This window comes from Melozone crissalis, unplaced genomic scaffold (assembly GCF_028551555.1).
Source record: "Melozone crissalis strain CALT ecotype California unplaced genomic scaffold, PUWL_Pcris_2 ptg000005l_1, whole genome shotgun sequence".
In the NCBI taxonomy this organism is placed as follows: Eukaryota; Metazoa; Chordata; class Aves; order Passeriformes; family Passerellidae; genus Melozone; species Melozone crissalis.
Window position 1 is genome coordinate 3,764,383 of NW_026535783.1, and position 25,738 is coordinate 3,790,120.

At 41.0% G+C, this 25,738-nt stretch overlaps 1 protein-coding gene across 3 annotated transcripts; it reads right to left on the reverse strand.

Annotated features, from left to right (window-relative positions):
• Nucleotides 1–664: 664 nt before the first annotated feature.
• FSD1L (fibronectin type III and SPRY domain containing 1 like) lies at nt 665–25,203 on the reverse strand. Of its 3 annotated transcripts, none has more exons than XM_054284479.1 (14): nt 25,122–25,203; nt 20,590–20,685; nt 19,590–19,721; nt 18,957–19,058; nt 16,469–16,491; nt 13,371–13,492; nt 11,611–11,820; nt 11,162–11,260; nt 9,719–9,845; nt 8,064–8,096; nt 4,794–4,888; nt 4,101–4,352; nt 3,671–3,759; nt 665–2,255 (listed from the first exon to the last, which is right to left on the reverse strand). In XM_054284479.1, exons 1-14 carry the CDS (start codon nt 25,134–25,136, stop codon nt 2,136–2,138), a joined length of 1,515 nt encoding a protein of 504 aa, XP_054140454.1. In that variant the 5' UTR covers nt 25,137–25,203; the 3' UTR covers nt 665–2,135. The 3 variants fall into 3 exon arrangements, with proteins under 3 accessions (XP_054140454.1, XP_054140445.1, XP_054140462.1); XM_054284470.1 differs by having other exon boundaries at nt 4,794–4,891; XM_054284487.1 differs by lacking the exon at nt 8,064–8,096.
• Nucleotides 25,204–25,738: the final 535 nt, after the last annotated feature.

A 25,738-nucleotide genomic window follows, 5' to 3' on the forward strand; every position in this document is an offset into this window, starting at 1 on the left:
CATTTACTAAAGACAACTGGACTAGATGTTAGCAGCAAAAATTTGACATCTGTGCAAACTATTATATAACAAATCCATCCTTTTAAGGGTAAAATGTCACATGTTAAGGTTCACCTAGGACATGAGTTGAACCAAAACTTGCAAGTCACAAGTCACAGTATGAAACACTCCCAAGCTTTCCTCTAACTAAATGTTAAAAGAAAAATTTACATTTTTACATCGGTGCATATCAAATTCACCTTGCAGGCTATACTACAACTTGCTAAAAAGAGGAAAAAAAAAAACAAACAAAAAAAACAACTGCATAATTTGAATGCTCTTGTGGAGGGCTGGATAATACTCATGGTTCTCACAACACATTAGCTGTTTGTAAACATCCCCTTTCTTTCCACAGAGGGAAATTTGAAGAGGAACTGCAGCTGAACACCCATGATGATCAAGACAAGTGGATGAATGGCGATGAGGAGGCGCCAGTCTGTCCTGGTGCCTGGGCACCATATCCCCGGACTAGAGCTGGCTGCAAAACTGAGTTTGTAGCAATTTATCCCCAAGAACTCCTAGTCAGGTGTCCATTGCAGTAAAATGGAAAGAGAAAAGGTTTTACACAGAGTACTTGCATAACAATAACACCTGCAGATAATGTGTGAAGCAGATTCAAACACTGTTGACCAAGAACCACGTCACTTCTGAGTATCTTTGTCCCAAAGCCCAAGCAACAGAACACGCAGAAGAAGGTACAGTTAAACTGGGAGAACTAGTTTGTACTTTCCTCTGCAAAAAGAGATTACAAGTTCACAATGCAAATAATTAAGAAATGCTCAAGTTCCCGATACAAAATAAACATTTAGGGCTCAGCCAACCTGTCAACTTCATGATTCCTCAAGAAAAATAACACTTTCCAGAACAGGTAATTACATTTCCTTGCTAATTTTCAACTTTTTCACTGAACATCATAGCCAGTTTATTAGAAGGTGTCTCAAGGAATTTCTCCTTCTCTTGAGAAATTGTGATGGACAGAAAGGAGCCATTGGTAATATTGAGGTTTAACACGGTTAGATGTTTATGGTTCTATGGGTTAAAGGATATACAGAAGGAAAATATATTGGCCCAGCAGCAAATGAGCCAAATCATTACGGACCATGAATTTATAGCAGTTTTCAGGTGATACCAGAAAACAATCTTCAGTTAGGAAACACCTGATTCATGAGTGTACCTGAAAACTATTTATAGGCTCCTCGGCTTGATTAGAGGGAAGAAAGCAGATTAAAAAAGCCTGTAATAACCTAGTAATTCCCACTGACAAGCTGGGATTTTCCACGAAGAATATAACATGATTTTTTTTTTCTTTTTTTAGCTCTCCCATTACTATGAATCATTTGACTACTGTTTTACTAGGCTTGCAAACGGGGGTCAAGGCAATGGAACATCCATACGTAATTTTCTAATGTAATTAGAATGCAATTAATGCAATGGTGACAAACAGGAGCCAATATCAATACACATGGTTTTAAAAAGGAGTTACTCATGGAAAATAGGAGGATTTTATTTCACTGGGGGAAATAATCACAGCCTGCTCTTACTGTTTCTTCATACCAGGCCTAGACATTCTTACAATATCCTTCTGAAACCATGCTATTGTGGTATTTTGCCAGGATAGGCCAGCAAATCAGTCTGTTTCAAAATGCATCTCAGAAATCACAAATTTTAATGGCAAGCCTAGCATTAATTATTATTTAATTATTTAATTATTAAATACACAGTTAAGTAATTTCCATTAGGAGAGCTAAAAAATTGCATTTGCTATATTCTTCATAGAAGAATAGTATTTATAACAAAATTAATATTCAAGTCTGTAACAAAATGCTTGAATACAGTATTAGAAAAGTCCATAGTAACAGCTCTTGGCTTCTTTTCTTTTTTTTAAATAGGCAACAGTTCAGCTTTCTGGCATTTTTCTGGATTCCCTGCACTGGTTCCTAACACTTTAGCCCCAACACCTTTGCACTATCAGTACCTGGGCCCTAAACAGCAGAAGGTAGCAAACCCAGTAAAATCCAATGCTCACAAGCTTCCGTGAGTAGTAGCTACACAGAGAAACAAAAACATTCAGCAGCAGAAGCTTTAAACAGACATTACTAGGCAACATTATTTAGGCTGCTTGTTGAACCACCCAATCCATTTTCACTCTTCTGAAGAGTTTTCACAGCACTTGGCACCTGCAATCCAGTCGTCACTGTGAGGCCACCACACCAGATCTGGGGGAGAAAAGGAAAAAAATCTGCATTATGGACCAAACACATCCCCCTCCTCCCATCCCACAATTAACTACCACAAACACAGCTGTGTGTCCTCTGTCACAGCCCTCTGTAAAATATTACAATCACAGACATGCTGACTTTTAAGTCCATAAATCTAAGATGCTTCACATACTATGATTCATAACTAAGTTTATAACAAAGACCTAGCACTCAAATCACTTGCTCCTAACTAGAAAAATTCTTTGAAGGCAAATGTTGCCAGCAGCAAGTAAAGTGACAATGAAAAGCAACTCTCACTATGCTCCAGTGCCTCAAAGCAGTACTTATTTTTGTCAAGTCATGCTATAATTATGTCAGCATAAACATATTACAAAAAAAAAAATAAGAAGCTTCAGGGGCACAGGTGTCAGCAACTACTATTCTGCACATGAAAGAATGCTGTATTTTCATTATTATCAATAAGTTTGAGAGCTGTAACTAAGTAGTTTGTAATTTTCACTTGTCCTGTTCAGTCAGTAAGGCTGCTGTCACCCTATGAGGCGCTGGCTGTGTGAGGTGCAGAGGGACAGCCCAAATTTTGGCAAGCAACAGTTTCCCCAGATGACTTGGGAACTGAATTTACATGAGTCAGCCTTTGCTATGCTAGGGAATGGCTAACACGTGTATCCCCTGTAGTTCTGAAGCTGCTCTTTTCTCCGTTATGCTGAAAAAGATCAGCAAGGCAAATAAACAGCCATGAAAAAATCTAGACCTGTTAAAATCCCAGGCCTACACACACCCTGCTCCCAAAGCATGATGCACTTGATAGTACCTTACAACACAGCTGAAGCCTCCCAAATTAGCTTAACTAATTACTTAAATAAAATTAAAGGAAAACTAATAGTTACTAATCCTTCCCCTGTGGGTTTTGGGCAAGGTTTAAGCCTTCAACACTGCAGAAAGTTGTTGCCAATTATCTTAGAACGACAAAAAAAGGTTATGCAGGGCACTGAACTGACTGGCAAGAAAGTCCCACTGAGCTTTTAGGGATGTGGAAGGTGGAGACGTTTTTTCCCCACTGGAAAGCATCGGGAGCTGTTCTGTCCCATGACACCTGCTCTGGTGGCTCAGAGCATCCTGGGCTCCATCAGTTCAGATCAGTTATTGCAGTGGGCTCCTCAGCCACTGCAATGTGCTGTTAATTTCATACACACAATTTAATGACTTCTGTTTACACAGCTGAGACATCCAGGTGCAGAGTCCTGCTGGGGTGCCACAGTAAGCACCACACAAAATCCAAAAGAGAACAGTTAAAACACTTATAAAAATTACTAGTCAGCCAAACCAAGCGCATGCAGCTTCCTTCTTTAAAAAAAACACACAAGTAAAACTGAATTCAGTGCTAGAAATGGCAAGATTTTCTAGATACTGACCATGAAGCCTGGTAGCAATGGTTGGGTAAACTTCGTTCTGAAGGTGTGTAACAATGCCTTTGAGCTTGCATTATAAAATGAAAGCTGACCTAAAAGAGAGAGAGAAAGAAAGACAGAGAACAAGTTGAAATTCAGCTTAAACATAGCTAAAGATGCAGTTGCTGTCTAACTTGTACAAAAAAACTGATTCTTTTCGAGGACATGCTAAGTGAAGTCCTCAAGAATGAAAATTCACTATTTTCTCTGAATTTCAGTAGCTCTGTCATACAGATGAACTCTGTCATTTGGCATGACAAGCACTTAGGGTCTGTGTTGTCACAAAAGACTGGATCAGTTTGGAAGTAATGCACTTCCTCAGCCTTGGACTGCTCCAGCTCAACAGAAATAGTAACTAACTCTTTTCTACTAAATCTCCTAAGGAGAAACTTACCTCCATCGAAGTCACAGTATACTCCTATTCTGTCTGGGACAGGTATATCAAGAGTCTTTGCTTTATTGTTATGCTTGGCTGAGAAGGTGGTTTGCAGCCAGTTGTTGATATGGATGCACCAGCTGGAATTAGTCTTTCCCAGCTGGTCAAACTTCCCCGGGTTTCTGTATGTTACTCCCACGCTGTAGGATTTGCAGTCCTTCTGGGCTCTCACTTCCCAGTAATGCTGTCCACTTTCAACAGCAGTGTCTCCTAACAACAGAAATACATTTAATTAATACAGCTGAGAGTAGTTAATTACAACTGAGTGTACCTTACTAAGGTGTGCTGCCTTCCTAATAGGTAGCAGTGATGTCTTCTCTATTTTGTTTTAAGGCAAAGAAATCTGAACTATAAGAAACAAGAAAATTTACAATAGAATATAAATATAAAACAGAATAATAAGAGTGTATTTAGCTACACTCATTACAATGAGATACATTTAACACCAATTCATGTTTAAAAGCAGTGCATGCCAGTCACTAAGAGCTTTGTAACCCAAAGCAGAGCTGAAAACACAAAATTCTGGTGTTACATGGACAAACTGCTCCAGGCAGGGCAACGCTGAGTACACAGCCTTGAACAACCACAAACTTTCCCTCTAATTCTTGCCTGATCTGCCCTTTCCTAACAGAGCAAACGAGTTCAGCTCACCCAGCACGGTGTAGGATTCACCAGCAAAGCGATCCCGGCTGCCCCTTGACAAGGCCCTTGGGCTGTTAGTGGATCTCTTGGGAGACGCTGTGTTGCTTCTGAAGGAGAGATCAACCACTCAAAACCTGGGCACGGCCACAGGAGTGCACACTCAGGTGTCCCTGAGCCCATCAGGTGCAAGAGACACACACACAAACACTCTAGAAAGGACACATTAGTTGATGCCTCTAACAGCATGCATGCACAACAGCGGAGAGGGAAGAGGTGACAGAAGAAAACATACAGAATGTTGTAAAAAAACAACATTTCAGAGGCAGCTGAGAATGGAAACAGAGCAGGGGGGAAAGCAGATGTGTGGCACGTGGTTTGAATGAAACACTTCAGGATGGAAAATGTTCTAATGAGCAATCAGTTGTATAAAAGAATAATTTTAACCTAGTGAGGTTTTCAAACTTTTTTTAACCTTGGTTAGGCCCTCAGAAATAACTACCAATAATTTAACCATTAAACTGAGTGAGGGCCATTTGCAATATTCCTCAGTAGACAGAAAACCACATCTGCTTACTACTTTAAAGGGAATCAGTAGCAAAGAATTCTAACTTCTCAGAAAGAGCTGTACTATTGTACTGTTTAATTTCATTGACAAAAACCCCAAAAAAGTACAAAGTCAGTCTCTGAAGTACACTTGAGAAGTAATTTTTAATTTCTCATCCTCTGGAGACTATCACATATTGGCCTTGGAGGAAATATCACCTACTGAAGAGTTTTCTCTCCAGCTGCTCCTTCAGCTACTATTTGCTAAAGCTACTTGCTACTTTTATGTCCATTAATGCAGTGAGGTTCAGCTTGTTTTCTTTCCAACTCATTCACTATTCTCAAAAACCACTCCAGAAAGGTTTGGGACATGTCCCTTTTTCCTAATACCACCATGTAAATAAAGTCACATAAGAATCAAAAGCTAAGTGATACTATGCTGCCAGATGTATGTATGCTAAAATCTAGTTCATGACCATTTTTTAATTCCATTTACAGAAGCCTACAAAAAAACTAGTGATGAAAAAGCTGTTTACTCAAGCATCACTATTTAGCATGTAACAGAAGACAACTCTGCTTCCAATGCGCTCACAAGAGACACACAGAGTGTACATTGCACAGGTGCACCACATCAAGTGCTTTTGGATTTTGTAAATATGGGGGATGCTGCAGTTTACTTACCAAAGGAAAAAGTTAGCAAGTGATAGCATGAAAAAAAAAATAGCAAAGCCAAGAATTAAAGCATAATTTCAGAGGGAGGCACTCTGCAGATTCCAACCTGCTTCATGTGCATCAGACATCATCCACTCACATTCCCAACAAATGCTGCTGAAAATTTTCTGTTAGACCCAGTACAAATGGGCTATGCAGAAAGCAATGTAGCAATGTGACCATTTAGAGAATCACAATAAGAAAAATGGAGGCACTTTGCTAGAATTTTCACAAGGTTAAGAAAGCATTAAAAGCTTCTTGGTATCATTTACTTTGCTCAAGTCTGTAAATGGCCACTGCATGTGCTTTGTCCTCTCACAATTTAATAGCCTTTATCAGTTCAGAAAATTACACTGACCATTTGACATAGAAGCTGCAAAAAACCAGTTGCTCAGGCTTTTTTTCCTCCACAGTGCTTACATCTCCCTTCCAATGGAAGGCAGCAAATTTCATAGCAGGAATTCAGTTTTGTGCCTGTTTTCCAGTAGAGCACAGTCCTTATTAGCCAGTAACTGACACATTTCTTCCAATATTCAGTGGCCAGATATCCTTGTCTCATGGTTTGGGATTGCTGCCTACAGCACTGCAATTAGTCCCCATTTCCTTATCCATTTCAGAATATACTCCACACAACATGTATTCTCTTCTGGAGAAGAAAGGTCAAGGAAGGAGATCAGAAATCATTGAGAGGCTTTTTCCTGGTCTAATAAATGAAAGGTAATTAAGAATTTTGTTGTGATTGTGTATTTCCAACTCTTCAAAACAGCACATTTTTTGTTTAAAATAACTCCACTACAGTTTTTCCCCCACCTCCATGGAGCCAGCTCCCCTGGAGGCAGCTCCAAATTTCCCTTCTAACGCAGACATCCCACAGATGTTTTCAGGTGGGAATAAAAGCCTCCTACAAGAACAAAGCTCATCTAAATCCCCTGCTAGAAAAGCTCAGTCTGAGATGCAAAATTGAACATGTGACCATGTCCTTCCAGCAAAGCAGAGCCAAGAACTAGGGAAGTTCTCTACTGATAGCTACAAAGAGAGAGCAAGGTGTAAAATTCCCTGAGCTGAGCAGATAGAAGCATCTCCAGGACATTTTTTAAATTTAGTTTAGCACAAATTGCCATAATTTGTGTAGTAGAACAATTGAAACAGAATGGCTTCAGGAGCTTATTTTGCTTTTTGCATAAGCTTTTCTTTACTTCTGATTTCAAATCAGAGATTGATCCACCTGATAGATGAATAACAGGGGACTAAAATGTGTAAGAAATTAGGATCCTGGGCACTTCTTTTAGTCCCACAACTTCTAAACCAGCAAAAGAGAGCAAGATATCAAAAATGGGAAAAGCAATTTCTTAAAAAGGTGTTTTACTAAAAAAAAAAAAGAAAAGATGTGACACCAGAAAAACACAACTGCACAAAGAATAGGAGAATATTTTACCTAACTTTACATCTCAAAAAAAAAAAAACAAAAGGCCTTCTCATTCAAACACTTGGTTCTGCAATTGGAATGACCATGAAGCTTTTAACATATGCTTCATTTCTTCAAACATGTAAAAACACTTACTTCTTATCTTCTGGTGTCTGGTAACAGCTACAGCACAATTTCAGAAGCAAAGAGGTTTTTGAGGCTCAAAAATAAGCACAAAAAATATTTTAAAGTTCTCAGAAAGGAGACCTTTATCATATTTGTAACAAATTTGCCAAAGGGTTAAGGAAGCATCAGTATGTCTGTAAGTAACAGGGATCTTTGGATCAACGTTTAAACACAGGATGCCCTTCCAGCCATTGCAAATCAAGTTTCATACACATTAGGATGAATCCTTCCAGAAAGACTCTCTTCCAGTCACTGGAGAATAGGTCATCTCTATGAATCCAAATTAAACTGCAAAATAACTTCTACACGCACATGTGCACTGTTACTGATAAAGGCTATTAGATTTGTTTCTCATGACATCAAGCAAAGGGAAGTAGCACAGATTCCCAACAAAACTAGGCGCTAGATCCTAGGAATAAGAGGTATATTATCACCTTCTATTGCTCTTCAGCAGAGGATTCTGGCCACTGTCGACAGAAATAAGTAGTCATTAAAGAACTGTTCTATGACTAGAGTAAATTATCCCCAGTTTTAAAATGCTAATAGAAGTTATTCTGTCACACTTCTAGCAATATATGCCTGTGGAGAATGTATTTGTTCATAAATTATCTCCAACTCTGACTATGGAAAGTCAATAAACCATGGCTAAGGGAGAAGCCATTTGTGTGAACCCAATCCCACAGAGTATCCACAAAACCCAAGAGGTGAGGCACAGACTGGGAGTGGGGCTTGGGCTCTGACAGATCCAGCTGAACACCAGGCTCACAACCCTCCAGGTGAGGGAAATCCACACAGCAGGACAGGCTGGGGGAAAGCCACTGAAGAGTGTGGGAAGCAGAAGGTGACAACAACAGTGCCCAGTGCCATCATGGACAGCCACACTCAGCCTGCAGTCCCAACACAGTGACCAGGAGCCCAAGGCAAGTGACTTCTCCTGTCCTTTTGACAGCTGTGTCCTGGTCTGGGCTCCTCAAATTTACACCCTGACATAGCAGAGCAAGTCTGTGGAGAGCCAACACCACAGTTAAGGTCTGGGGCACAGAAATTCAATGGGGTTTGCTCTGCCTGAGGAAGACAAGAACCAACTGCTGTCTTTAATGAGATAACAGGAAGGGGAGCAGAGAAGATCAAGCCAGGCTGTCCTCACAGGGGTCACACTGGTGGCTGAGAAGCACCTGGGAGTCACTGCACCACAGGGGATTCCAGTCAGGTACCAGGATATTCCTCCCCTCCCATAAAAGTGGCCTGAAACAAAGGGCTAGCAAGTTAACACATTGCTCATCCACATTCTTCATCCCTGGAAATATTCAAGGCTCAGCCACAGTAGGCAGAGTTAAACATTCTTCCAACAGTGTTTATCCAATGACTCAGAACAGCAGACATCTAATAAACCTACCAAGAGCTCTGCTGAAGTGAAGTGCTTTTCCTGGATGAAAGCACTATGTTTAGAGCTGCCATATCCACAATAGTCATGTTTCATTATCCATTAGCTTTTGCTGTCTGTTTTGTTTTATTGGTACTTTTTCCCCCTCCAATGAGGGTTTGAGATAAATTAAGACATCACCTATATATAGTACCAGTTTTATTTAACCTCTTCTTTCTCAAAAAGGCAAGGCAGTCAGCTCTTCCCTTACTTTTTTATAGTAGAAATGCTGTCTATTGACCAGAATTGAGCTGCAACACTAGTAAACACAGAATTACATCAGCTGCCTGTTCACATTTACCTTATCTACTGCCCTGGCCTTATCTGGCAAGGTTTAGGTAGCAGGAGAAGGAGAAGCCATAGAGGAGGTGGGTAGCCAAGGTCAGTCCACCACAACTACACCTTAGCTCAGTACACTGAATGATACCCTAACAAATGCATTTTTTAAATAAAGAAATATTATTTAACAATTATGACACAAATCTAGCCCCTGCATCAGTATGGCAGAGGAAGAGAAATGAAAAAAATTAAAATTTCTTCCAAAGAAACACTTCTGAATGAAAATTCCCTTCATGTCCCACTGTCCCCAAGTGCTTTAATTCATTCCTGTCCTCTTCCTTTAACTGCAAGATGATATGCCAGACACTTACAAAACAGAGTTCTTACCTGTTTTTATTTTCCTTCCCTTTTATTTTTTCTTGGCCTTTGCCTCCAGTAGGATCCCATTCAACGTAGGTGTCTTCAACTTTCAAGTTCAGATGAGATGAAGTACTGTCCAAACTGAACACAAATGCTGGTCAAGACAAAACAGAAAACAGTGAAATGGTATAATGGTTATTCAGAGAAAATGATAGAAGCAGTAGTAAAAATGTTTTATTGAGCATAGCGAGCAGAGTTTTATTGAGCATAATGGAAACTGCAGCTTTTCAGTCTGACACCTGGAATCAAAAAAAGCAATACAGGCTCAATTACCTAAATATATTCACAGACTGTTCTATAAACATCCTGATATCATCAGATATTACAGACTGACCCTGAAAGAACACATATCTGAGATTTTTAAGAGTTTAGAGCTCAAAAATGCACGAGTGTAAACAACAGTCAGGTTAAGCATACGGACAAGGAAATTGATTTTCTCTGGGTTGATTATTAAAGAAAGTGAACAAAATGTTCACCCACGAATAATGAAAATAATATGGGAAGCATGGTAACTGCCCAGAAGATCAAAACCAGAATTAGTTTTCTGGTACTGGACTAGGGAATTATGTGGCTATTAAACAGATACTATGTCTCTGACAATGACTGCTGCTTAAGAATATTAAAATAATTATTAAAAAGTTACCAGAATGCCCATCCGCTCATTCAAATTGTATACAGCTTTTTCCTATGAAACAACATTCAAAAGGAAGAGAATTTATACTTATATAAATTATATAGTTGATATCAGTCATTTTGCCCTTTATACCAAACCTCAGGATCACTCTCTCACCTTAAGAGCCAAGATTTGTGTTCTGTCACAAAACATCCCTTCCAAGAAATTTCTCTTTCGGTTTATTTACAGAATGTTAGAAAGCCACCCTAACAATTCTCACATCAACTAACATCACGACTGCACACCTTAGGCAATTGGAAGCTGCCAGCTTTTTAAATATTGACAGTGAAGAGAAACTGCAGCTACAAAGTCAAGAAAACCCTTTCCAGCAACTTCTAGTTACAGAATGCTGTCTGCCACTAATAACAGGATCATCACACCAACTGTTTAGATGCCCAAAGAGTCACCCACAATATTCATCCTTCTTCTTGCTGTATGTTGGCATCATGCAGTAGCACATGGGACTGTCACTCCACAGTTCAAAGCAACCAATGCCAAGCTTTTGGAGAAAGTGACATTAACTGCCCCATTTTTTTCAGGGTCTGGATGCCAAAAGGGCAGCTCTGTGCCAATAAGCTTCTTCATCCTTTACAGTTGTTTCTCTTTCCACTAAGGAAGCGTTTCAGCAGGACTCATGCAGAAGCAGACTGAACATAACAGGTTCATATATGAAGGCAGGGAAGTTTAAGTGCAGGATTTTCACCACAGATAAGGGTCAGGGGTTTTTTAAACTTTACCTTTGGTTTCCAGAGTCACGGGGTCGGAGTATTCACCTGCCACAGCTTTGTTGCAAGCTTGTACTCTAAGGTTCATGTATTTTGTATCAAATCTCAGACCTACAAAGCAAATGTTTACAAATTTGAAGTTGTGTTTATTTCTGATGACTCCTACAAGACTGAGATCCATCCCCATGTAGCTGCCTTTCATTTATCTCAATCTGCAAAAAAACATGCTTGAATACCAGTGTGAACTTCGTTTAACACACAACTTTTGATAAAACCTCAAAGTCAAAATAAAAGACAGAACTGGTATTGTACAACATGTACAATATGTACATCAGTCACACATGACTGATGTGATATAATGGCAGCTTCATTACATGCGGAAAAATGGGCAAAACTGCAAAACTTCCAAGCATAAAGAGTTATATCAATATTCTTGGGTTTCAAGCATAAAAAACCTTTACCTGATAATGTGTACTGAGTAGCTTTAATGTAGTCAACCAGCTCCCAACGCTGTTCCCCTTTCAGTCGAGGGAGCCCATCAAAGTTGGTTTTCCTATACTCCAGCACAAAATGATCAATTCTGCTGTCCTCCTCAGGCATCCTCCACGATATTGTTATGCAGTTGTCAGCAACCAGACACGCTGCTACATCTATCTCTGGAGCTTTAGGGACTGCAGAAACACAAGCACACAGGTCAGTTTGAAAAGGCTAGAGTAGAGCTGACTTAAAAATATGAACCTACAGGAACAACACCAAGAAACAAACTTCTGTTCCTATGTCTGTGGAAGGTAAATTCAGCTGCACCCCTCACACAGCATCACTTATAATTATTTTCATCACTACAGACACTAATATTCTGCACAAGTTTCTCTTCAGTTACCCAGTTTTTCTTTCTTTTCACCCCTTTGCCTTGAAAGGAGGGGGGAAACAGTTCCTAAGTTCCACTAAAGACTGAAGTTTTGTTTACAGGCAACAAAATTCTACTTACATGAAATCAAAGAGCACTTAAGTCTGTGGAAAAGAAGTTTTGAAAAAGAAGGCATTTCGATAGTATTTGTAGAGTCTAAAGGACATGCAAGGAAGACTTTTGCTGCAGGAAATGAAAAAGAAGTTTTACTGTTTTCAGTTGGAGCTTTTGGTGTCTGAGTAATTTGGAAGCACAGCACTACAGCAGAAAAGGTAAGATTGATATCCTGACAGTGAATTTTCCTGTTAACAAATCAGAGGCCCATTTCAAATTCCTATATATTTAACAAGGAAAAATGTATAAGAGTCACACTAAATAATACCTTTATCGAGATGCAAAACTTTGCTCACACTTGCTGTTAGATCTTTGCACTCTGTTGAACACATGCACTGTGAAATGCAGGGCAGTGATTGACACCCAGAGTCCAAGACTAGAAGGTGAATTTCTGCCTGGACACTGCCAGATGACCACTAGGAATAACAGTGGTCATTTACCACACCTGCTACCACATACTGTATCTGCAACACATGGGGCAGAAATGAAAACTGATGCTGCCAAGTCCTTAACAGATTTGGATTCGTGACCTAGAGACGAAACAACTTTACATCCCTGCCAGCAGTGCTCTTGTCAATATATTCTCAGTAACAGCCAAGGGCAAAGTGTTTTAAATTGGAAAGCAATAGGATTAAAAAGGCATGGAAGATACACACTGGTCTAATGCACCCAAGTTTACTATCAAACAGGAACAGATGGATTAATACACAATTTGTAATATGGAAGTATCACTGTATAGTGGACTGTCCCTCACCTGTATTTCAGACTATGTCACCACTCTTCCAAGCAATGTGTAAGTTTACAGTTTCACACATAACACTCCTGCACCTGAGCAGGACTTTGGGGTGTCACTTAGAATCAAGCCAGCATGGACAGTCCTAAGAAACCTCAGGTAACTTCACAGAGTACGGAGGAACTGACAACTCATGAAAAAACATGGTCCAGAAGACTCACTCTCACTTCTGAGACCAATACTGTTTTCCAAAATGGTGTCTTGTGTAGAAATCAACACAATGAAACTAGGAAACTCTTCTCCTCAAGGTATCCAATTTAACATACAATGAGTAAGAATGAGTTTAGGTACTCTGAAAAAATTGTTTATTAGGGTGCAAGAGGTGCAATTTTCTTTTGTTTAGTTGGTTTAAATATAGCAAGCTGTTCACGTAGCAACAAATTAAACTCACTGGATATGGTTTTTACCTGGCAAAAACTTCACAGCTTGGAGCATCCTCTTCTCCAGGGCAAAGTCCACCATCATATGAGTCATACTGTCACTGACTTTTGGTTTCAGAGAGAGGCGGAACGCCGAAGCCACTGTGACACTGAAGCCAAGAAAGCAGCATTAGCAAAATGTATTTCCCATTGTCAAGTCCCATATCCCATTTTCCAAAACAGCAATCAGACAATCTGCATCACTGACGTCAAACCACCGATCAAAGGTTAGAACATTTTTCTAACACATAATTGTTTACCATTTAGCACACTCAAAATAGAAAGTTTTGTTAATGTGACTGTCTCAGAAAAATGGTGTAAGCTACCAGCTGTTCCATATTACTAAGCAAATAAATACTAAGGAGATGACTAGAGATGAGTTTAAAACTCTTTACTAGTGACAAAAAAACCTGGATAAGAAACAAAACACAATTCATATCACTTGACATAAATTCAGCAAGCATGAAAAGTTTGAAGTAGTGCATACTCAGGATCATGTTTATGCATTTCTAAACAGAAATTCACAAGCTCACTATGCTGATATTATATCTATCTATTACCTTTATCAGGGAATTAAGAGATTTTTCAAGCTGTGAATTAGAACATGCAAGCACCAGACCAGTTTTACAAGATACACTAAACACTGAAGGACCTTAATTCAACAAAGGAAATGCAGGGTCCTGCAGCTGGGCAGGAATAATCCCAAGCACCAGCACAAACAGCTCTGCAGAGAAGGACCTGCAGCTCCTGGGGGACAAAGAGCTGTCCCTGAGCCAGCAGAGTGCCCTGGGGACAAGGAGGCCAAGGGGATCCTGGAGCGCCCTTGGGAGGGCATTGCCAGCAGGTCAGGGAGGGATCCTGCCCCTCTGCCCAGCCCTGGAGGCACCTCTGGAGGGCCGTGTCCAGCTCTGGATCCTCAGAGCAGGAGGGACACAGAGCTCCTGGAGAGGGCCAGCCCAGGCTGTGGGGGTGAGGAAGGGCCTGGGGCATCTCCCTCACCAGGAAAGGCTGGGGGAGCTGGGGCTGCTCAGCCTGGAGAGGAGCCCCAGCTGAGAGGGGCCTCAACCCTGGGTGTCCCTGTCTGCAGGGAGGGGCAGAGCAGGGTCCAGGCTCTGCTCTGTAGGGACATTGGGACACGAGGAATGGAATGCCAGGAAGTTCCACCTGGACATGAGGCAGAACTCCTTCCCTGTGCAGTGACTGAGCCCTGAGAGGCTGTGGAGTTTCTCTTCACTGGAGATATTCCAGGACCTGGACACAATCCTGTGCCACATGCTCTGGGATCACCCTGCTGGGGCAGGGAAGTGGGATCAGATCAACCACCGTGGCCCTTCCAACCTGACCCATCCTGGGATTCTGTGAAGCACAGCTCCCATTTCCACTCCTGAAAGCTTAGCTGAATACTATTATGAAGGCTCCCAAGACATTTTTGTACTCCAACTACACTACCAAAAAATCCCAATAAAAAACAAGGCTCTCATGTAATTTTCTAACTCTGAAGATACCAGGCCGTGAAGCAGATTTTGAGTAACACTGATTCAGTGTTACTGAATCAGAGATCAGCACAGAGATCCCAACTCTTCCTTTAAAAAAAAGATTCTCAACTACAAAGTAATATATACACCACAAAAGTCAACTGCCAAGACCTGAATCCATTTTACACCCACTGATGTGTGGCACCTTTAGAACACCTAACACATATTCCTTCCTGCTCCTTCCTCACTATGTAAGAGAGATTGCATGCTAACCACAGATACATCAAAGAACACTGAAAAACAAAAAATATCTGGTAGTGTGGAAGGAAGAGGAAATGTGAAGTTGGATATTAAAGAAATATGCAAGTCAGGAGTGATGAGCTTTGCAATTTTGGGGTATGAGACAATTGTGAGACTGAGCTGAACATCAAGAAAGACAATTCAATTGATTTCCAAGACAAAGCTCACGCTCTGAAATTCAGCATGGGCTGCCTAGCACATCAGTGCTCAGCCAGATGGGTAGAGAAAATCTCTCCTTAAGGAAGAATAATCCTCTTATTAGCAGCAAGAGAACACCAGGGAACAATGGGCTTCAGACAACTTTTCACCTTCTCTGCACCACTCTTGGACAGAGAACCACAAAGGATTTGGTGATAATTTCAAATTTCAGGATAATTTCAGGAAACCACAAGAGGATACCTATTACTGACAAAAAGTACTAAAGACTCCCATCACTGACACTATCCACTCTCTCTCTGACCTGTTAAGGATACCAAATCTTTACCTCTGGAAAAGCAAAGATTAAATTAAACTCTAACAATTACTCATTTTACACAGAAGTTCAGAGAATGCAGTAAATCAGAGCCTTCACTGAAAACCCTGAACATTGAAAGCCAACCTATTTGGTCCAAAAAAGCAACAATATCCTGTGAGCTGCTTCTCAAAATATTATGTACATCATAGAGGGTTTTCTGAACCAAAAGGTCATACTCTTGGAATAGAGTTAACATTCTTCCAAGTGAAGAAAATGGCCTTAGTATTCATTTTAATACAGTCAAGTTTTGCTTTTTAAACAATTGTTCACAGAAAAGCTACCAGAAATAATTTCATGGTACTAGTGTCACCAGAAGTATTTCAACAGCTACAAGACTTTTCACATTTTGAAGAAAAATTAGCTAGCAAAAGTCTTTAAGTACTTGAAAAACAAAACAAAAAAACCAACAAGATTCTCTCACAACTAAAAGGGGCAGAGTCAGCTTGAAACATCGTTAAGCTTCAGCCATGAGGTATTAATAATAAGCTTATTAACAATAATAATTAATGATATACATATATATTCAAAGATATAATAATTGCAGCCGCAGCTGATGCAGAGCTCCACTTCCCTGCACCATAAATATCTTTTTATTTAAAGTTATGGAAAGCCAAGAAAAACCATACTACATGACCAGCAGAGAAGTTTTTAGTTCCCTCTCAGAAGCTGTGATAACTAACACTTAGAAAAGAGTCAATGAATTTGATTAAAGCTGACTATGGCCCTTTTTACAGTAAATGCATTTTCAAGGATAAGATTAATTCAAAGACACAAAAGTGATAGATTTCGTACTGTACCTATCTTTGATCTGTCTGGAAGCCTTGATGCATGTCAGGGAGAAGAGAGAGAAAGTAGTTAGTATTTCCATGCAAGTATCAATGGCAGTAACATGCAAGAAGGCCAAGAACAATCTCTGCTGCATTGCTCAGATTTGAAGCTCAAAATGAGTTCAACATTTTCCTCAAAATGAACTGCCCCGTGAACGTGTTAATAGCATGGGTTAGCACAGCAACACTGTAACGTCTGATGGGGAAAAAAACTGATTTCCAGAACCACACCAAACCAACTCCAAATTACTCAACTTTCTGAGTGTGACTTTGTGTTCTCAGATTTCTCTTAATCATTTAGAGTTACTCTCCATGGCTTTTTAAAAGAGCTACAGAACCAAGCCATTAACATTTAACTGCCATGGTATTTTCTGTGAAACTAAGTGCTTATTTGTGACATTAACCATGCCTGACTTGCTGAACTACACACCCTGGATGGATGCCCTGAGCAAAAAGGAAAAACCAAGTTATTCTAACTTTTGTTCCAAAAGTTAGAAATTGTTGTTGCAAAGGTATAATAAAACTCTCTCTGTATGTCAGCATTCAAAAATAACAGCAATTAGCTCTTCTCAAATAATAGCACTGAAGCAGATGCAGAAGTGATGACATGTAAAAGACAAATATCAATTGCTATGTTGAAAGGCAAAAATTCTCTCTCTTTCACCAAAAGGAGTTGCAAACTTAAGACAAAAGATTATTGCTGAAGTAGTGAGGGCTTGGTTATGTCTGTTGAAGTCTTACTTCAACACTGCTCCTTGATCCAGTTGCTCACTCAGCTGAATCATTTTCCCCTTCAAAGAGACAAGAATCATCAGGCAGCTTCCCAGTTTGATGTAAAAAGTGGAGAACTTCCCAATTTTTCACTAAATATAAATCACACTGAGAAAAATAAATAGAAAATCAGGCTGTCTTTGCCATAAAATTGATTATATATTTCTAAAATGGGAAGCAGAAAAAAACCAAACCAAGTGTTTAGAAATAATTTAGCTTAAGAGGTAGCTTTGCTTTACCTCAAAACAAAGTTACTGTAAGAATTACTGACTGATTTTCCTACACGACATAAAACAGAGATACTTCCCAACAAAATCCTTGGGTTTCACCTCCATGTCTTGTAAAACATGAGAGAGCCAGGACTCAACATCTTCCGCAAAACAGTCCCAGCTTAACTTCACTGACTTAATTTTGTTTCCAGGCCACTGACAGAGCAGGATCAGCCCATCCCACAGCAGCTGCCCAGCAGTGCCTGATCACATCCTACCTAAACACTGAATCCTCCTGTAATCTGCCATTCATGTTTCTTTTGACTCCCAGGTAAATTAATTCCGAGAATAAAGCCTCAAAAATATAACATAGGGAAAAAAAAAAATTAAAATAATCTTATGCTAGTTGCTCCTGAACTGATTTACTGGAGTATCCAAGGAAAATTTGTGAATATACAACAGTCAGGGCTGGAGCTGCCCCTTCAGGAACACTTGCTTCCCCTACCAGGAGAGCAATACAATCAGCTGCCTAATAGCCAAGGCAATATTACCTTAAAATGTCATCCCCGAGTGCACAAGTGTAATACCAGTATCAAATCCTACATATTAGAGCTCACTGAATTGGATTTCAGTATCTTAATCTTCAGACTCCAAATCTGAAGAGGTTTTCCCCCAGCAAACGCTCAGACAGTTTTCCTTGGTGTGTTTGATTGGAAAAAAAAAGCATTAGAGAAATCTGAAATAGAACAACTTCCAAGAAAGTCAAAGCTGCGTTTTGCACAGAGTTGAAGAGCCAAATTAATTTCTTGCTACAAGGCAGAAAGGACAACTCCAGCTGAAGAAAAATACTGTTTAGGAATTGGTGTTCTTAGAGGCAAATAAATCAAAGCTGGCACCCAGAAAGCACGACAGCACACAAACATGCAGCCAAAGGTAAAACTGACACAGGAAGACAGCTTTCCCCCTCACTCTTTTAAACTGACTTGTGTCCTTGTTCCTGTTAAAATGTAGAGAGAAAAAAAGTAATTGGGCCTTGGATTTGGCGTGGCGGATCCCAGTGCTACCAGCGGGATTACTGTAGCAAGCATGACTGTACTGATTCAGGGGATATGTGGAACTGTTTCCTTAATTTGCAAGTATATTCTTCCAGTTAGATACATGTTATTTCACCCTCCCTTTCTGGGGTCACGGTGCAAGTTTGCTTAACAATGACAGCTGTTCAGGAGAAGGTACTGTATTCCCATCCCATCACCCTAAATAAGAAAAAAGCCAACTTGTTTTATCAGAAATTGCATAAAAATTCAGGACTACAATGTTTAACTTGGCTTTTCAGCAGAGCAGTATTTTATATGCCTGCCTATCCTCACTCCAGGTACAGCTGGTAAGTTTGCAGTGTCCAGGAGAGTAATGTAAAGGATATTTCAAATAGAGACAAATGCCAACACCTGTCTCACACACATCCAGTCAATGTTTTCTACCTCTAAGAGCTCCACGGGGTTCTTTATGTCCAGCGACTGCACAGCAAGTTCCAGCAGCTCTTCTGAGCTCTCCAGGGCACGGCTGCACTGGCTCAGCTGATCCTGGAGCAAAAGCAGGAAGAATAATGTGATGTGCTCCCACCAAAACAGCAGTTTGTGAGGCACCAGTCCTAGGAACTCCACAGATTTGTTCTGCATTTGTGACAACTTATTCCCTTATATAACCAAGGCCCCTGACAGTGCCCTCACTTCACTGTGCTTGACAAGTGCACAGTGACACTTGGCACATCCCACAACTCCAAGGGGGGGAAAGCTGAAGCCTGACTTAAAAGCCAGATTTAATTTCAATGTCCTGTTTCCCCCAGCTTCAGGGTTTCAGAAAGCAGAGAAATAAACACTTACATTCATGTGCACTACAATTTCTATTTACAGGGCTGCACTTCATCACTGAATGACTGTGTAGCAATAGCCTTGAAAAAGATGGTGACTTTACCAGCTCTGGAACTGTCACAAGACAATCCTGAAAATCAATATTGCTGTGTAACAAATGGGGATAGCATAACAGGAACAGAGGAAGTTTTAAAATGCTTCTTTTCAGCTGCAAGATTTTTTCAGGAGGAATTATTTATTTACCTGCAGAGCTTGAATTTTACGAGCTTCTTCTTGCTGAATAGTGTTGGCCATGCTCCCCTTCATCTCATGTAGCACAGAGTACAGACCATCAAACTCCTCATCCAGCTCACTGATGGCATTAGAGGAGTTTACCTGAGAGGAGAATTGAAAATGCTGTTTACACTGGAAACAATGCCAAGAAACTGAAGGTCACACAATTCCCTACACACGTTTTGCCACGACCATTGGATACCCTGCAACTGCTTCTCAGCTTATCAAAAAGGGAAAAAATATTAGGAATGATCTAACAGTCTCCTAACTTGCACAAAATCAGCACACTTGGCAACTTTGTTCCATGCCAAAAACCTTGATTTTCCTTACAAAATTGTATATGGATCACTAGATATTTGGAAGGAGGAGGTTGCCCAGTTCCAAATAAAAATATTTCATTTGATGCTAAAAACTGCACTCAAGAAGGCAGTTTAAAGATTTGCTGGATAATTTCCATTCCTGCAGCCAACCTGACCCAGCTTTAGGATGAAACAACTTCTGGCTGATTGACAGGCTGAAGGGACCTAAACCTCATCCTCATGCAGATGCTCCAACAACAACACCTAACTTTAAACTTGAGCCCAACAATTTGAAACTGGTGAAAACAGAAAGAACTTTCTCTCAAGTCTCATCTTTCAGCCTGCCAAACAGAGTAGAAATCTGAAAATACAGACTATTTCCCACTAATGGGAGACACAGATCTTGCATGAGATTAAAGATTATCTTTCCCACACAAAGGAAAAGAGGCTTTGTTTTCTACAAAACCTCTTCAGACAAAATGCAAAGCCACCACACCTGTAATCTAGAGACAGACTTAAAAAATAAAATGTTTTTCTATCTAGGTCCAACATGAAGATGTATTTTGAACTGGATTCTCACAGCCTTTTAGACATTACACAGAGTTTGAGACTAACAAAAGTGCAAAGGTGCCCCCCTCACAGATACAAGCTAGGAACCCTAAAATAAATACCTGAACATTTGATATTGTATGGTTCAGCATGTCAATGAAGTTGTGAATTTCATCATTTTTGTTCACTAGAGTACTGACAATCCTTTGCAGAGTCTCCTAGAATTACAAAAACAAGTGAGAGAAATTGTAAAAAAATTGTCTTGCAATTTTTATCTCAAATCATCACCATTTAAATGTACATGAAAATTCACCACAGACATTCCAGCTGCAGCAAATTCAGTTCTGACAGGATGAGAAAAGGCATTTTCTCAGGACAGTGAAAGAATATTAGACCTCTAGGAAGGATTAAAGATCTTGAAGTGTTAGTCTGAGAGAAATCAAGAACCTGCTTTAAGATACCCCACTGTTTGACATGTTTTTCTACATAAGTGTCCTGCACCAAAATACCCACTGGCACCACAGCTTCTCCAGATGAAAAAGCTGGTGCTTGTGCAGCCAAACAGAAAACCAATAAAGAAAATTTTTAAAGCTGGCAAAAGGAAACCCAGAAGAAAAGCTGAGATCTCCTCATGTCAAAAGAAGCTACTGTGAAATAACCACGCTGACAGTTTATTCTACGTGCAGAATAAATCTGTTAAAGTCATTTGTAAACTTATTCTACAAGTGGGAAAACATTGTGGGTGAGTAATTTCTATATTCCAATTAAAAGTGACCTCAAAGAGGAAAGCTTACTGACAGCAGAGAAAGAAAACCAAGGTTACTTCAGTGATGTGCACCCCAGCTGTTCAAAAACCAGTAAATTCAGCTTACAAAACACATACCAAGGCAGCAAAACTATTAAAGTACATCAAAACTTCTTTTAAATTAAATAAGACCATCAAGACTAATTTTGTTGAGCAGCTAGTTGCATAGTCTAAGAATTTGACAAAAACACATCAATCCTTGGTACTCAATTTTATTAAGTCAAGTTGTATTGTTCAAGAATTTTAAGTAAAGTTGTATCAATAAAGCATATCAGGATATGTAAACAAAAATAAAGGATAACATGAGGAGCTAACTACAAATTTTCTGTAATTTAACTCAGGATGGCTGATAAGAAGTGTTAGAAGCAAATCTAACTCCAAAAAGACAGGTAAACATTGTCTTAATTAATACATTATTATTCAGCTGATCCAGAGTTTCAATTGCTCATCCTCATGTTGTTACTTGATAAAATTTAGAAAACCAAGGCACAGGAAGATAATAAAATACACCTTGGAAACAGCCAGACCACCAAAGGGATGTTGCAGAAGTCCCTCCAAGAAGCAATTTCTCAATAACCATGTACTACTGAGATCACATTTGTTTGCTAAAACCAAGAAAAATGTTTTAGGCTTTCACAGCACCCACAGTGAGCCTCAACACTACACCAGATTTAAAGAACTTCTCCATTATTCCTAAGCTCTGCTCCTTCCTCTTTCTCCTGACACCTCCCAGGGCAGTTGCCAACAAATCTCCCACGAGATATTTATGGGCACCCCAGCCCCTGCCTGTTTAATAGTGCCAAACTCAGAAAGTTAAACCACAAATAGAAAAAAACAAATTTGAGTGCTTTTACCACAGGTGCTGGATGGTGTTACACACAGAGGGAACAGAACAGACAGCAGTGACTCAGGTCTGGACTCTGGGGGAACAGAAACAAGACCTGGGCTTCTCACAGGAAACAGAGGCACAGAAAATCTTGACCACTTCATTACCGAGCACGTCTGAAGGCAGTTCTGTACACACCAGAATGCCAGATGAATCGCCATTGTCCAGCCAGCTGCTTCTGCATTCACCACTGACCAGGGGCAATTGTTTCCACGGGCCAGATAGCCTGGAGATAAGCCTTAGATCCTATGAGCACAACTGTCAATTTGGATGAACACGGAAAACCCACAATCCTCTTTCAGCACGGATCTCAGGGCTTACTCAGCTGCAGCACATGGGGGAAAAGTGTTCCTGCGTGCAGTGCTGAAAATTTTGCTTCATTTTACAGCCACATCCTGGTTAAAGGGGAGTATCCACGTGTGAGGAACATTTAAAAGGCCTTTGCTCAGCCAAACGCATGGCAGTAAGTGCAAGCCAGCTGTTAAAGAAGATTTCCACCTAAAGTTACAGTTAGCTGACTAAATGTGGGTTGGCATGGCTCTTTTTAAGTAAGCTAGCAATTTCTCCGTTACGAAATTCAACCAGGCTTGGTGAAATTTTAATGAGTTTGAATGCTCTTTAAATTAATCCACCAATACTAAATCGAGTTTTTCTAAAACACCAATGCACAAGCCACCAGAACAACAAAGGCTGCCCTTAGGAACCACTATCTTACTCTATTTTCCAACATAATTTTCTCTTCATTAATAAGCAATAAATAGATTTTCTTCCTGGCATACCATACATGCCAAATTAAAAACATGCTCCAATATTTCCATTTCTTCCTTTAAGAGGAATTTCTGAAAAGCCAGTGTAATTTAATGGAGAAAAGGCTTCTAGAAAAATTACCAATGTAAGGAGCAGATGAGGCCTAGGTTTTACATTAGTTTATAGAAGAATCTCAACAGCACTAAGCCCAGTAAAGTTTCTTGGTATTTCTGCACAAAAGGACATTTAATTCTACTGCCCACTGATGAATGCAGTATTTCACAGAATTCTATTACAACCAATTTTCTTTGAGCTTTCTCTCTGACCTCTCTATGTGAGGTCAGTTTCAAATGGATTTTCAAAGCATTATGAAATGTTTATTACAGAGGTAATTTTTGCTGCTGCCAGGGAGCTTCATGATGCTTTTCCTTTTTGTGTCCTAATTTTCCTCTCTGAATCTGATGCACTTTGCTAGGGGAAAAAAGAAAAACAACCCAAACATGCCACTGGTAAAACAAGAGTGTGTAGAGCAAAGGATGGATAGAAAAAATAAAAGGAAGCCCTACAACATGTAGTTTGTAGTCTTGCCAGGTGGATAAACACAGAACACCCACCTTTGAAAGTGAGTAACTAACATGACATGGCACCTCTTGGAGCAGACAGGCACCTCATAGAAACCTAAATTTTGATAAATTAAACAATCACGGCAATGCTGCATAAGAAGGAAGTTACAAAGTTGCTCAAGATCACTGAAGGCTCACAAGCTGACTGCAGGCAGAACAGTTTCTGAAACAGTCCTGGGTCTAGGACAAAATCATGAGACATCATAACCTTCATATCCAGATCAAATTTCAAGGAGGTCATGCTTGCTTAGCTTCCATTAATTTAAACTCCTGCACTTGTCAACAGAGCAAGGCTGCCAGAGTTTGAAGAACTTCGTACAGTACAGGTGACATTACCAAATTAACCCTTGGCAGAGAAGGTACTGTAAAATACAAGATCCACTGCAGTTTTACTGCTGCATCCAGAACCTCTGGGATTCAAATATGATCAATGACCCCACTCAGAAACATCACCTGGAGCACCCACAACAGGGGCACTCCTCATTTATTCTTCCCCCAGAGGGACAAATCTCACATGGAGCAGGCACAGACCCAAACTGACAGTTTCTACCAGAAACACACCTTTTATGGCATTTCACATCTCACATTCCAAAGCACAGCTTTGGAGATATTAGCATAAATAAGCTTTATGCAAAATAAGTTATACAGAATTGCAGTGTTTTGTGATATAGGGTGTTACTTGCTTAGGACGAGGAGCTGGATTTGCTGAAGGTTTGGGCTGCCAGCTGAACTCACACCAAGTTCTGTGTCTGACTGGGATACAGTTAATTTCCTCAGTAACTTCCCAGTGACTCCCACAGCGCCGGGGCTTGGCTTTAGCAAGAGAAAATTACCGTCAATTTCCGTAATTTACAGTAAATTTGAGATCTGTCAATTTCATCATCAGCACCAAATTTCAGATCTGTCCATTTCATTACCAGCACCAAATCACTCAGGCCCCACACGCACAGACCCATTCCCAAGCTGAGGAAAGCACGGCATCCACAGCACACAGAGGATGCCCTTCTGCACTGAGGGACTGGAAGCCAAGAGGCTGAGCCACAACTTTCTGCACAGGAATATCTGTTCAGGAAAGCCCCAACGCTTGGGTGCGCGCATCTCTGCCCTTCGGTGAGATCCCCGAGGGTCTGATGGCAAGAAATGGGAGGAAGGAATTACAGGGCAGCAACCACAGCGGAAAAAAAAATAAAAATCCCCAACAAAACCCTTTTTATGCATTAGTTCCTTTCAACACTAGATGACATCAACGGCAAACAGAAGGGCTTACGCACGCACCATAATTACTTATGACAGGAATACACAGAATGAAAGAGCTCCACAACCGCTGGAGCACTTCATTCCAGAACGGCGGAACAGCCAGGGCTTGGAAGCACCAACCCAATCCCTGCGGCAGAGCAGGCTCACACCGGAACGTCTCCACACGGAGGGAGACACACCCAGCAGGGAAGCGCACTCGGGATCCCCCACAACTCCGCCGGCAGCATCCCTCCCGCACCGCGCCAAGCCTCCTCCCAGGCCGAGCGCCGGGGATGGCCGGGGAAACGCCCCGCCGTTCTCCCGGGCGGCCGCCGCCCCTGCCCCGCCGGGACTCACCCGCTCCTCGTCCATGTCTGCGGCTCGGTGCGGCCGGGCCGGCGCAGCGGGGACGCGCGGAGCGGGGACGCGCTCCGGGCGCCGCCGCCGCTCCCGCGGGATGAGCGCCCGCGCGCCCCGCCCCGCACGCACTGCGCCTGCGCGCGCCTGCGCGCCCCGCCCGCATTCCCCGGGCCGCTGGTTCGAGTCCCGGCCCCGGCGCGGAGATGGGCGGCGGGGGAGGCGGTGCCCTGTTCGCACTGAGAAAGCGTCTCGTCAATCCATACCGATACCTCCAATCCATACCGATACCTCCAATCCATACCAGTATCTCCCATCCACACCAGTATCTCCCATCCACACCAGTATCTCCCATCCATATAAATTCCTCCAATCCATATAAATTCCTCCAATCTATTCCAGTACCTCCAAACTGTATCAATACCTCTAATCCATTCCATTATCTCCAACCCATTCCATTATCTCCAACCCATACCGATACCTCCAATCTATTCCAGTACCTCCAATCCATACCAATGTCTCCAAACCGTATCAATACCTCCAACCCATACCGATATCTCCAATTCATCCCCATACCTCCAATCTATACCAGTATCTCCAATCCATACCAATACCTC